The 13,185-nt window shown below is 37.8% G+C and overlaps 1 protein-coding gene across 1 annotated transcript in view; it reads left to right on the forward strand.

The window, feature by feature from the left end:
* The window catches only part of wdr90 (WD repeat domain 90), a 66,379-nt gene that overhangs the window by 10,106 nt on the left and 43,088 nt on the right, over positions 1 to 13,185 (forward strand). The window contains 9 exon segments of the mRNA XM_052021267.1: positions 120 to 258; positions 2,515 to 2,685; positions 4,598 to 4,721; positions 5,465 to 5,535; positions 6,288 to 6,397; positions 8,748 to 8,978; positions 10,002 to 10,064; positions 10,657 to 10,725; positions 12,454 to 12,564. Of these exon segments, the coding sequence (XP_051877227.1) occupies positions 120 to 258; positions 2,515 to 2,685; positions 4,598 to 4,721; positions 5,465 to 5,535; positions 6,288 to 6,397; positions 8,748 to 8,978; positions 10,002 to 10,064; positions 10,657 to 10,725; positions 12,454 to 12,564 (1,089 nt within the window).

Genomic DNA, 13,185 nt, shown 5'->3' on the forward strand with positions numbered 1-13,185 from the left:
TCAGCTTGTGATTGACTATCTTGGAGCTGGGAGAGAAGTTGATTGGATGTTAGTAGTTTCAGTTCTTATGGGAATCATTTCATACACTCTTGTGAATCATTAGATCCATTTCTCTCCAGGATAGTCAAGTCGTTCGGATTTCATTCTCCAACCTGTTTAAAGAGTTCAAGTCCACGGCCACATGGCTCCAGTTTCCTTTTGTTTGTGGTGCTGTGAAAGGCTCCGTGTACAATACCACTGCAAAAAGTGCAAAGCAAGGTAAGAGTTTTCAACATGATTGTTCCTTTTTATTATACAAATTTCTCAATTGATCAAATTCAGAAAGCATAGTACCAATTAATATTTTGTTTTCTGTGAATCATTATCCAAGGTTATATTACATTTCTGTAAGAATGGAAAGACTTGCATATATAAGATAAGATGTTTATTAGTCACATGTACATCGAAACACACAGTGAAATGCATCTTTTTCGTAGTGTTCTGAGGGCAGCCCGCAAGTGTCACCACGCTTCTGGCACCAACATAGCATGCCCACAACTTCCTAACTTGTATGTCTTTAGAATGTGGGAGGAAACCGGAGCACCTGGAGGAAACCCATGCAGACACAGGGAGAACGTACAAACTCCTTACAGACAGCAGCCAGAATTGAACCCGGGTTGCTGGCGCTGTAAAGCGTTACGCTAACCGCTACACTACTGTGCCTGTCCTGTAGTGCTTTTCCTCATCTTGGGCTGCTCTGAAGTGATTTATTGGTAGTGAAGTAGATCCATGTTCTTCTTTGAAATGGTGCTATGAAGTCCTTATTGTCTACCTATGTGGATAAATGGGTTAATTTAATGTCTTTTATAAAAGATGACAAATCTGAATTGCTTCTCAGCACTTGGGCTAATTTTTATGTTGAAAGATATGGGCTACATTATGACACTTCATTTCCAGAAATACTGCAGAACAAGGGTCCAATGCAAATGAGGAAGTAAGAAAAATTAGTATTATTAAAAAAAAAATCCATCAGAGAAATATGAGCCTGAAAACTGTTAAATCCCAAGAAGCTGATGATCAACATCCAAGAATTTTGAGAGGTGGCTATGAAGATAGTGGATACTCTAGTTATCAACTTCCAAAATTCTATAGATTCTGAAATAGTTCCTTCAGATTTAGAGGGTAGAAAATGTGGCCCCACTATTTAGGAAAGGAAGGCGAAGAACAGACAGGGTACTATTGAAGGATGTAATGTCAAGACACTTAAAAAATAACATTGAACAGATTCAGCATGGATCCCGAAATTCTATTTGTCAATTGGATCTATTGGAGTTCTTTGAGGATGTATTCAGTGGAGTAGATGACAGGGAACCAGTGGATGTAGTACATTTGGATTTTCTGAAGGCTTTTGATAAGAGGGTGATATACTAGCATCGATTGAACGTTTGTTCTCAGATAGAGAACCAAGAGGAAGACTAATTGGGTTGTGGTCAAGTGGCAAATTGTGACTAGTGTGATACCACAGGGATCATTATTTAGGCCCCTACTATTCACAAATTGTATCAACATTTTGACTGAGGGGACTAAAAGTTTCAAAGTATGCTGATGATGTAAAACCAAGTGGGAATGCGAGTAGTGAATTGCTTCAAGGGGATGTGGACAAGTTAAATGAGTGGGCAACAACATGGCAACTGATCAGAGAACCAGTTCTTTAAATTCAACTGGTTCAGAAAAGGGGACCTTCTATTCCAACCTGGTCTGGCCTATGTATGACTAAATGCCCTCTGAAATAGCTTAGCAATTCACTCAGTTTTCCCAGCAGTTGGTTAAGAAAGCCAATGCCTTGAGTTAAATGGATTTGGACGATAAATGTAGATCTGTCTGCACTGCTTGCATCCTGAAGACATTTTGTTTGGTTTGAACAAAGATCACTGGTCTAGATTAACTGGTGGCATGTCCCTTCCTTACCTAAATGACTGAATCAGACAGCACAGAAGCTTACTTGATCATAATATGAGTTTCAGGCCCAAATTTTGTTTTCACAGATCTACATGGGTCCTGATTAAGTAAAAGAAATATCACATTTGTTTTCAAATCTTCCTCTTGGTCCCTATCTTTAATATTCTCCGTATTATCACCTGTCTCTTTCTGGCCTTCTAAGGTTTTCTGATTTTTATTGTTCTACCATTGGCAGCCATGCTTTCAGCTGCCATGGCCTTGAGCTCTGGAATTACCCCTCTAAATCTCTCATCTCTCTCTTTCTCTCACCTGCATTAAGATTCTCTTTTAAAATATTTGACTGCACTTTTAGTCCCCCGAATATATCTCTCCTTTTGTCAGTTGTTGTTCGATGTGAACTGATTCCAGATGATTCAATATGTTAAGGGTGCCATATAAAGACATATTATAGTTATTCTTTTAATGATGATTAGGAGTTATTTTAAAGGATACATCTGCATATACATCTTATCAGCTAACTCTTGATTTGTTGCTTGTGGATAAGCTTGTAATCTTTCTCTTTTTATCTTCAAACAGATCTAGTGGGCATTGCCCCTGTTGGTGTGAAATGGACGTGTCTGATGATGGATCTTCATTATATTTTGTCATTTTATTTAAATAGACACTACAGCCACCTGAAAAGCATTAAACTTTGCTCTAATATGTTTGTTAAGAACATCTTCACCAGTGACTTGTTATTTGAGCCAAGTAAGTTATCACATTGTTATCATGGACAGCTTAGTTTGCCCATTCAAGAGCCTCGAAAATAGCCCCCATTTCAGTACCCAATTATCTTTTAAATAATTTATGGATTTTTGTCTTCAGTATTTTTCCAGCATGTTACTTGAAAAGTTTGCATAATGAATTTCCTGATATTAGACCTGAATTTATCTGTTACAAGTTGTCCTATTCTTGCTATTTAACTTAAATTGCCATTCATTATGTGAACAGGAGATGTGCATGTAACTGGCAAGAGTGAAATTTTGGAGAGCCCATCCTAAATTGCTCTCTTGATATTTCAGAGAGCAGTTGAGAGTCAGCCATGTTGCTCTGGATCTGGAGTCACAAGCAGACCACTCTTGATAAAGATGACAGAGTTCTTTTCCTAAATGGCAATGGTGAATCAATTGTTTTTATTCCACATAATTTGGTAGTTTCATACCCATAGTGATTGAAATTTATTCCAGATTATTTAATTAACAAGGTCTCCAAATGCCAGTGGAGGATTCATTCTTCAGAATCTTTATTTCAGGTCTATTTGTCCAGTAACATAAACACTTTGCTGGCATTCCCCAGATATTCCAGATTTTTCTTTCATTCCTTTCACTGTCTTGTATGCCCCTAGGATCAAGACTCTGATCATCACTCTTAGACTGAAAAACTTAAGATTTCCAGGCTTACTTCACAACTCAGATCTTTATCAAGGCTTGTGACTGTTTTTTGGCTCACTCATTGCTTGAATGTTTCTTATTCTGAAGGCAAGAAATATGTCACGTTGCTTGAGGTTCATTATGATCAGGACACTCTGGTTTGTTCACTATTTCCCTGGAAAGTAGGGGCCAATGCACATAACAGGTTTAGAAAGAAAATTCCAGCTGATAGAAACCCCATGTGTAAAACTGTCACAGAAGAGGAGAGTGTATTGAAAAGTAGGATGGAGTTTTAGAGGAAGTCATAGCAGCAAGCTGAGGAAAAAGCATGCTGAGATTTCAAATCAAAGAATTTAAGGACAATTTTTTTTTGAAAATTGGTGCTGAGGAAGTTCTCAAGAACATTAATTAGTATGCCATAGAATGTTGGTCACAGAAATTTAAGAGAAAATGGAAGTTGTGCACAGCACAGGTCAGGAGACAAGTAAAGAGATTAATTAAGAGGGTAATTAAATGGAAGAAAGATTCAGTGATGGTAATAAGCAGCGATAAGCAGTCTTGGTGATCCATGGAAAATGATGTAGATGCTCAAATCAGGCAAAACAGGATAGCAATATTGTGTACAGTTGGATTTAATATGAGTGACATGGAGCGGTTTCTAATAGGAACATTTAAAACAAAAAGGCCATTGACCTGAAGTCAAAAGAAAAAAATGTTTTTTGCCTTAATGGTGTTAGTCTGGAAAAACTTCAGCTTATCTTACATAATAAACATATGAATCAGAAGCATGATGAGGCAATTCAATCCCTTGTGCATGCTTTGTCACAGTAAAATCGTGGCTGATTTGATTGCAACAAACTGCATTCTGAGGGGTAAGTTTTTTACACAAATTGTCCTTGGTTTCTGGAATGAGTGCCAGGGGAGGTGGTGGAAGTAGGAACAATAATAACATTTAAGAGGCATCTGAACAGATACTTGAAAGAGCAAGGCATAGAGGGGTATGGAATTGATGCAGACAAGTGAGATTAGTATAGATAGGCATTTTGGTCGGTACAGACACAGTGGATCAAAGGGCCTTTTTCCGTGCTGGACAACTTTATGGTTCTAATCCACCAGTGGTGAAGTATTTCCTTCCTTTTGAAGTAGATCTTGGGTCCTTGTTTATAGTTTCTGAAATGAATGGTCAATGGTAACTGATGAAGGAAATCAGTGTGTGCCACTTCTGTGTATAATTCTTTATTTGTTTTCAGGTGTGACAGTTCATAAAGCTAAGCAGACAGGACTAGTGCTGCATGATGTTTCCCCAATGCCCCGAGAAATGGCTTTCCTTGTGCCTAGAGGAGAAAACTGGCATGATATCTATGATTATATCAGGTCAGTTTCACTGTGCATTAAGAGAAAATACTGTGCTCACTCATGATGCTGTATTTAAAAGACAAATGAGTGAGTGACCAGAAAAATATGCTTTTTGGTTTTGTTGGTTGAAGAGGAGAAACACCATGATCTGCTCGCAACCAAACCCTCCCTGTTGGGCTTAAGGAGTTTACGGGGATGTATGACAGGATATTAATTTGTGTTGCACATGTATTTAAGAGTGGGGATTGCTTGCTAAGGTGGTTAAATGTGCCAAAGTAGACAAGGCATTAGACACTAATCCATTGACTTTCACAATTAACCTGAGTGTGATACACTGTGAGCATTGAGTAATAGTTTGCTGGTTATTATTTAGTTAACTCGATTAGTAACATTAACATGAATTTGGAAGTTTAACTGAATGTTCATTATTTAGTAATTTTCTGGAGCTCACTACTGAAAGAGTCAAAGAATTGACAAGAGAAACTGTTGTAATCTTGCTGTTACTTTCTTGGGTGACTGTAAAATAACAAACATTGTTCACAGAACTTTAGAACTAACCTGTAAACTCTACAGTTCACTTTAATCTTAATTATATCAGTGCAAAACATAGTGATTACATTTTGTTCCATGTAGCTTGAGCACAAAAAAAAAACTGGAAATGCTAGAAATCTAAAAACTAAAAAAAAAGGGAAGTGGGGGTTTGGTCCATTTGGCTTTCTGTTGCTGCATCTAGATTTACTTTGATTTATGTTTGTCTTCAGGTTTCCTTCAGATGGAGTTAAGATGCCATATGACTCAATTCAGAAGGGACAAACAAGCCCACATAAAACAGGTTATAAATGTAGTTAACTTAATTTCAAGGTTAATATGAAGGATTTCAAAGGTCTTACAGCTTTATATTGTTAATTCTTTCACTATCATTTTAAAGGTCCAGCAGTTAACTTGAGTTGCATAATTTTTGACATTGCTAAGGACTAAGTAAAGAGTGGGACCTTAGGTTACAGTAGGTGTATGTTTCTGTATTAATCTTAGCTAGCCATAGGTGAGGTGCCAGATGACTGGAGAACAGCAAATGTGGTTTCTCTATTCAAGATGGGCAGCAGGAATAAGCCCCTGGTTACTACAGGTCTGTGGCTCGAGGGAAGTTATTGAAAAAATTACCAAGGGATAGAATGATATTGCACTTGGAAAAGTAGGGATTAATCAAAGATAACCAGCAGGCTTTGTTAAGAGGAGATCCTGTTTGACCAATTTGAATTTTGAAGAGGTAACAAAATGTTTTGATGAGGTAGTACAACTGATGTAGTCTGACATTCTGATGTCAGTTCTGACATCAGAATGTCAAAGATCCAGTAAGATCTTTGATAAGATGCCATATAAGAAACTGGTCCAAAAGGTTAGAACCCATGAGATGCAAGGCAAGTTGGCAAATTGGATACAAAATTGGCTTGGTGATAAAAAGCCGAGAATGATGGTAAAGGGTTGCTTTTGAGATTGGAAGCCACTGATCACATCAAGAGCTTGCATCTCTTTCTGCTACAGTTTCACCTGTAATATGCTTTTGTTTTATGTTGTTTTATCTAGGTCATTCAACATATTGCACTCCAATTAGAATGAATTCACACACAGTGAGTGTCAGTAAGGCTGTCAAAGACAGGGTTTCCCTCATCCAACAAATTACCAGCCCAGAAGCGGTGAGTACCTGACAAAAATTGGCATTCTGCTGACCCAGTACTTAAGTGTTTTAATTTATTCAGTGTCTATTCTTGCACATGGATTGTCTAGATGCCGACTGCTTTCAGTGAATTACTTTTGAAGTACAGCTACCATTGTTATGTAATGAAGAATTTACAATTATTTAGTATATCTCACAAATTCAGGACATCCCAAAGGATTCACAGGCAATGATGATCTTTTTGAAATGTAGCAAATATTGTTTTGTGGAGAAATTCACAGATTTTGCAGAACAAAGTCAGAATCCCCACATCTTTTTTGGGAAGTACCATGGGATCTTTTAAGTCTTCCTGAAAGGGTAAGTGGGATTTCAGTTTAAAGTCATTTTTATTCACTAGGACCAACTGTATGGCCAAGGCTGATAATCGGGTAAAGTGCACAGCTGGAGACAGGCTAGGAATATGAATAGATCTGTGGCTAAAGCTAGATATATGGTCAGTATCAAGGACTGGAGTGGACAGTGGATTAACCCACTGTCTCTTGGCCTCATTCTTTCATATCCATAATGTAGCTTGCGTGCAATGGCTGCCCCACATTAAAAGAGACCAAGCACATGCAATGTACAATGCTCAGAAACTGGATGACAGCCATGATATGCATGGATTCTTAAGTGCCATCATTGAGGGCCCCACTCTGCTGAGAGCCAAGAATGGAGTTGAATTTATCATGAATGCAGAGACAATCAATGTCCTCTATATATAAAAAAAACACACACACACACTTTGACAACCTCATTTGTGACTCTACTTGATGTGACTGTTCTTAATTGCTTCCCATAGTAGCCTTTTTGGTCCAACATTGCCATCTGTACTGACCAATGAAATGTTGAAAAGGGAACATCCCAAGTTTAAATGAAGCAACACTGCCTCAGGAGCAGATGGTATCCCTACTGAAGGTCTTGGTGGTGAACTGTTCAGTCATGAATCCATAGTATTGACCACCTCTAGAAAGAGGTCCTAAGATGCCACAGTCATGACCGTCTTCAAGAAAGTGGTCAAAGAGTGCTGAGTTGCAGAGTGGATTCTGTCCACAGTAGACATGATCTTCTAGTATGAAAACTCCATGAAAAATGCAGGGAGGTACACCGACCTCTTCACATGTCCTTTCTTGACGTCATTTACACCTTTGACTCCATCAAGCAGGATGAACTTATGGAGCATCTTCTCAATTTCAGTCGCTTCTGGAAATTTGTCTCCATCTTATGTTTGCTTCATGATGGCATGCAAGCCATGATCTTATCCAAAGGATTTATAATACTGAAAATGGATTTCAAACAAGACTGCTTCATTATGCTGACACCTTTCAATTTTTCTCACACAAACCTGCACCTCGCCTCTCACAAATATCCCTCAGGAGTGGAGCTAATCTTCAGAACTAATTGAAAATTGTTAAACCTACAGTGACTGCAACTCCAGAACTGAGGTCTTTGAAACCTTGGCAGTTGTGCATTTGTTGCACGAGGAGCTTGAACACCAAGCCATCAGTGATTCAAAATGTATGTGAGGATGGGCCATGTACTCAACATCTGCAAGACAAAGGACCTCTATCAGCCTGCCCCATTTTATAACATTGGTGAGATCCTAAAACACAACTTCCCTTATCCTGGCAGCCACTTCTCAGCGATGATAAAATTTCTTTTTCACCTTCAATTTGCCAGCACAGCATTTGATGATTAAGAAAAAGGGTATTTGTAGTTCACGACCACAGACCTGGCATACAACTTGAGGCCTACCGGGCAAGCAATGATCTCTGTCCTCCTTTTTGCTTTTGAAACCTAACTACCTTCAGTAGGAACCTCGAGGCTTTCCACAAAATCCTTCAAATTTACTGGAAGGATAAGTGAACCAATGCCAACATCCCCAGCACCAAGGTGCTATTTACATTCACTCAGCACTTTTGGGCAGGCCATGTCATTGACATGTCTGACACCAGGCTACCAAAACATACATTCTGTTTAGAGCTCGGTCTTAGAAAGAGATTACCAAGCAGACAGTGGAAAGTACTCGAAGCCTCCTTATGGTCAAAGCTTCCTTGAAAAAATGCAACATCTCTATTGACTTTTGGGCATTCCTGGCCCATGACCACACAAAGCACCATTTTGGTTGGTATTGAGAACCTCAAGTCCTTGTATTGGGAATATGCAGAAGCCCTGTATAAATGGTGTAAGGAGCATACTACCTCATTCTCAGATTTTACTGAACTGAACTCCAGAAGAAACAAAATCCTTTAAAATATCTTGAAATTTATTCTAACAAGTAAACCTTTTTCCCCTTTTGTTGTCTATTCTTCAAGAGTTGATTCCTTTTCCAGGAACTGTGTAGGTATCGGAGATCGCCTCGGATCGTTAAGAGCATCCCAGAAATACATTTGGATACCACTTTGTCACCCAATCATGGTCTGGGTAGCAGAGAATGGGAGAATGATGACACAACAAAAAATACTGAATGTATGAAAGTGATTCCAGCGGATGATGGTGGAATTCATGTTTTTGCGGATCAAAGTGGTGGAGCTGTAATCCACAGAGCCAGAGGTGATGCTGAGGTGAGAGGTAAAAATTATCAATTGTATTTAAATTTCTGCTATTTGAATTTTCCTTTTAAGTTCACTGTGAACTTTTGATCACAATTCTTGATTGGAGTCTAGGGGAAATTTCAAAGCAATCTATAAAAAGATACACCTGTGTAATTTGATTGATATTTCTCTTAAATAGAATTTAAAAATATATGGGTTTCATCACAAGCAAAAAAAACCCCTAACCTGTAGTTTCCCAATTTAAAATTTGCTACTTTTAATTTATCTTTTAATCTTTAGCCAGCAGGTGTGTGGCAGAGACTCAGTAGACTGAATGGTGCTCTTCTATATTGCAAGGAAATGTGAGAAATAAATCTGCAAATAAATTTTGTCCCTTTTCTCCATAGTCAACAAACTGTAAAGAAGGGAATAAAAACAAATTGCTGGAATTATTTCTGTCTTTATTCCTATTTCCAGTATCTGCAGTATTTTATTTTTGGGAAGGAGGGAAGATTGGTGTCTCCTCCTAGTCCACTGGTACTTTGCTGGTTGCTAGGAACTATGTAGATCCTGTGATTTATATTCCTTTGTCTGTCTCCCCCACCACCACCGCCACCACCACCTCTATTCATGGGATCCCTTGGATTTTATTGTTTTATAGCAGCACTGTGATCAAGAGCTTGGCATCTTCACTTGCTGCATCGTGGACAGTTTTTAAATGTTAAGAATTTTCTTGTATAGCTCTGTAATAGTCTAATTTTCTACACTGGACCAGCAATCGAAAGGCATGCTACAGTGGTGCAGTTTGTCTTCTAGAGGAATGGGGAAAGTTACTTAAAGTGAGATTGAAGCATCTGTGTAGAAAATTAAAAATGAATAGGTTTCTTGTCAAACACATCTTGTCCCTGGACTGTATCATTGATTTTCTTTAATATACATATTGTATACTAATGCATTGCACCATGAATTGTAGCACAAAAAAAAACCACAAAGACCTCCAACCCAATTTTGTGTTATATAGAGTGTGTAGACCATCTTGCCTTTGTTTTTCAGGTTGTACGTACTAAGATTTCTACGCCCACCAGACTTCCTGGTGAAAAATTCAAAAACCGTAAGGTAAACTGTTTGACCTGAAAATTTTCTTTGGCCGGGTGTTCGACTTGTAATGCTTTCCTGTATTTTAAAAGACTTTTACAGGGGATGGGAAAGGTAGATTGCATAGTGTTCAGAATATCCTTAGAAATAATTGTTCAATATGAATAATCTCAGGTTGTGAAGGTGGAGGGGTTCTTAACCCATGCATTTGACTTTGAGTAATATTGGTTCACACCTTGAGTTTGCAATTTGCTTTTGATTAGTTCCACAATCTTCCACATGCAGCCTTTAGCATTCCAAAATATGACACTTTTTAATCACGTTTTGCATGTTTCAGTCTGTCCTTATTTTTCTTTTATACAATGTCTTTTCCTATTGCAGACAGGATTGCATATGAACTAATACTTAAAAACATTTCCACAAGACTCCATTATTAATGACCTGTGACTTTCATTTAAATTGTCTGTTTAGAAGTAATCATTTTGATGTTTGCTTTGAAGTAACCTAAATAAAAGCTAGAGAATCTTCTGTTTAAATTACTTCTGCATGCTTAAACTTTTGGAAGTTTGTATTTTATTGTAAGGTTATAATTCTACTCAATCTACTTTTTCAGGGATTACAGCCAGACCCTATACTAAAGCTAAAGAAGATTATTGGGTATGGAGGGTACACAGTGAAATGTGTAAGTATGTTCTCAATCCAAAGCAATACTTAAAATGGCTCTTCTTGGTCTTGTTTTTATCTATGGGGGGTGGGGGGAACTAAAATGATATTAAGGGGTTGATACTTGCTTTTACTTCAGATGATATCATGCACGTCCCAGCTCAAGACTGACAGATAAATTAGAGATAGGACATTCTAAATTGGGAAAGCAACAGTTCAGAAGCATTTTTTGCTGATGATGAAATCCAAATTTTTAATTAATAGCTTTTCTCATGTGCATCTTATTATAGATTGCTGTGAAATTTCACCTCGATTCAGTGATCTTTTGACACAAGATTTACAATGCTTTTTTGGCAACAGCTGTGCCAATTCTTAGTAAATGGGAATTGTCCATTTTGAGGTGTGCACACTCTATCAATGGAAAAGTTACAAGTCGTTGATTGTGGGGTATAGATTTGGGAAAAATCTTTTATATATTCAGTGTAGGTTATGGAATCCAGACTTCTACATATCAGCCACAGTCAGATAGACAAAAGTGTCTTGTAAAAGAAGGCTGCTTCTAACATTAATTATATATTGATTTTGAAAGTCTTTTCCAGAAATTTTGAGACAATTGTCAAAAAAAAGGATGGTTCTTTGATCTACCATTGTAAACATAGATTCAGTTAATCATTATAGAAATTTTGCCATGATGTTGAATATATACAACCAAAGATATTTTGTGTTTTCCATTTTTTAAAAAAAGAAGCAATCAAACTTAATTTGCAGTAAACTAATGGGTAGAGAATTAGTTTATCTTTGTCAGAAGTAAAGTGATTTGCATTGATTCCAGTTTGCAAGTTAAAATTTATAGAACTTTGCACCCTGCTTTACTTGGAAGCTGGTAACTGTTATGTTTATTTTATTATTCTAGTTACTTAGCTGTAACCTGGGTAGTCCTGATTTCTGTTGTTGTATTTCTTCTACATGTTGTCATGTTCTGGAATATTTGAGCAATTTGGCCTTCACTTTGTGTAGTTAAGTGATGAAATTTATTTCCTTAATGGTTTGGAAAAGTTATGGTACCTTCCCAAGTTACTGAATTGGAGATTATTAATCTTCAGAGACATTTTAATTGTTTTCCCTTTTCCTTTTGAATTGTGTACATTACAGACAATGCTTATTGCAAAAGTAGATTGGCAACCTGCTGTAAGGGCTCTGTTGCTTGCACATCCACTTCAAATAAGTGGTAAAAACCAGTTAGATTTCCCCTTTGCTCCACTCCAAAAACAAAGGGCATTGGTTTAAGGTGAGAGGAAGAAGTTTTAAAGAGGATTTGAGAGGTAAGTGTTTTTACACGGGGAGGTTTATATCTGGAATTTGCTGACAGAAGTGCTGGTGGAGTCAGATACAATTGCTTCCTTTAAGAGCCATTTAGACAGGTACTTAAATAGGCAAGATATAGGAGGATATGGACCTAGTGTGGGATTAGTGCAGATGATCAAAAAGGTTGGTGTGGGCTGAAGGGCCCATTTCTGTGCTGTACAACTCTATGACTATGACTATCTTATTGTGATTACCGATTGACTAAAATTGCTGAATGTGTAAGTCTAATTTTTTTGGTGCTTTTGATGTGAATTTTAACTTTTAGTGACCATAATTAACTGCAGTTTAGTTGCTTCTGGCCACACACATCCCACAAGAAATGCAAACAAAATCTTTTGGCAATAATTATAGAATAGATCTTATAAAGTTCTTAATTTTTCAGGCTGCATGGACTAAATCTGGCTCAGCTGTGGCCTATCCCTGTCATGCCATTGTCGTGGTGATGGAAATTGATACTGGACAGCAGAGATTTTTCATTGGACACACAGATAAGGTAGTAGAGATGTATTTATTGTTTTTAAAATGTTGTTTTCAGTAAACTTTTGAAATGTATTATTTAAGTCATTGCTTGTCAAGAAGTGTTATTCCCGCTATCCCAACATCTGCAGTTTTGGATCAACCAATGACTGGTTTGTGAGAGCAGCTAGCTGATTGATCCTGCCTCTGTTAAGCTTCTTTGTATTTTATAACGTCCTGTTTGATACTCTATGGATGAAGATCCATAAACTATTGAACCTTATACAGTGGATAAACATACCTAATCAAGCTGCCATATATGCACTGGTAACTGAGTATAAGTACGTGATCCCAGAAACAAGAGTGCTAATAAAATTAGTGCTAAAAGAGGTCATTATAGCATTCTCTCTTTAGGGAGATGCAAGATTGACAGTACTGCTGTGACAGCAACCTGGTGCAGACTACTCTTTTCACTGCTGTGCTAGAACCCAGTGCAAATCCCTGCCCTTATCGCTGCTATGCAGGAACCTAGGTCACAATAGCCTGGGTGTCAGGAACCTGGTGCAAACCCCTGCCCTCCCCACTGCTACGCTGAAAACTTGAGTGCTTGGAAGCTGACTTGTCCCTGCCGATCCCCAGCAATAACTCCTCCTCACCA

This window comes from Pristis pectinata, chromosome 8 (assembly GCF_009764475.1).
Source record: "Pristis pectinata isolate sPriPec2 chromosome 8, sPriPec2.1.pri, whole genome shotgun sequence".
Classification (NCBI taxonomy): domain Eukaryota; kingdom Metazoa; phylum Chordata; class Chondrichthyes; order Rhinopristiformes; family Pristidae; genus Pristis; species Pristis pectinata.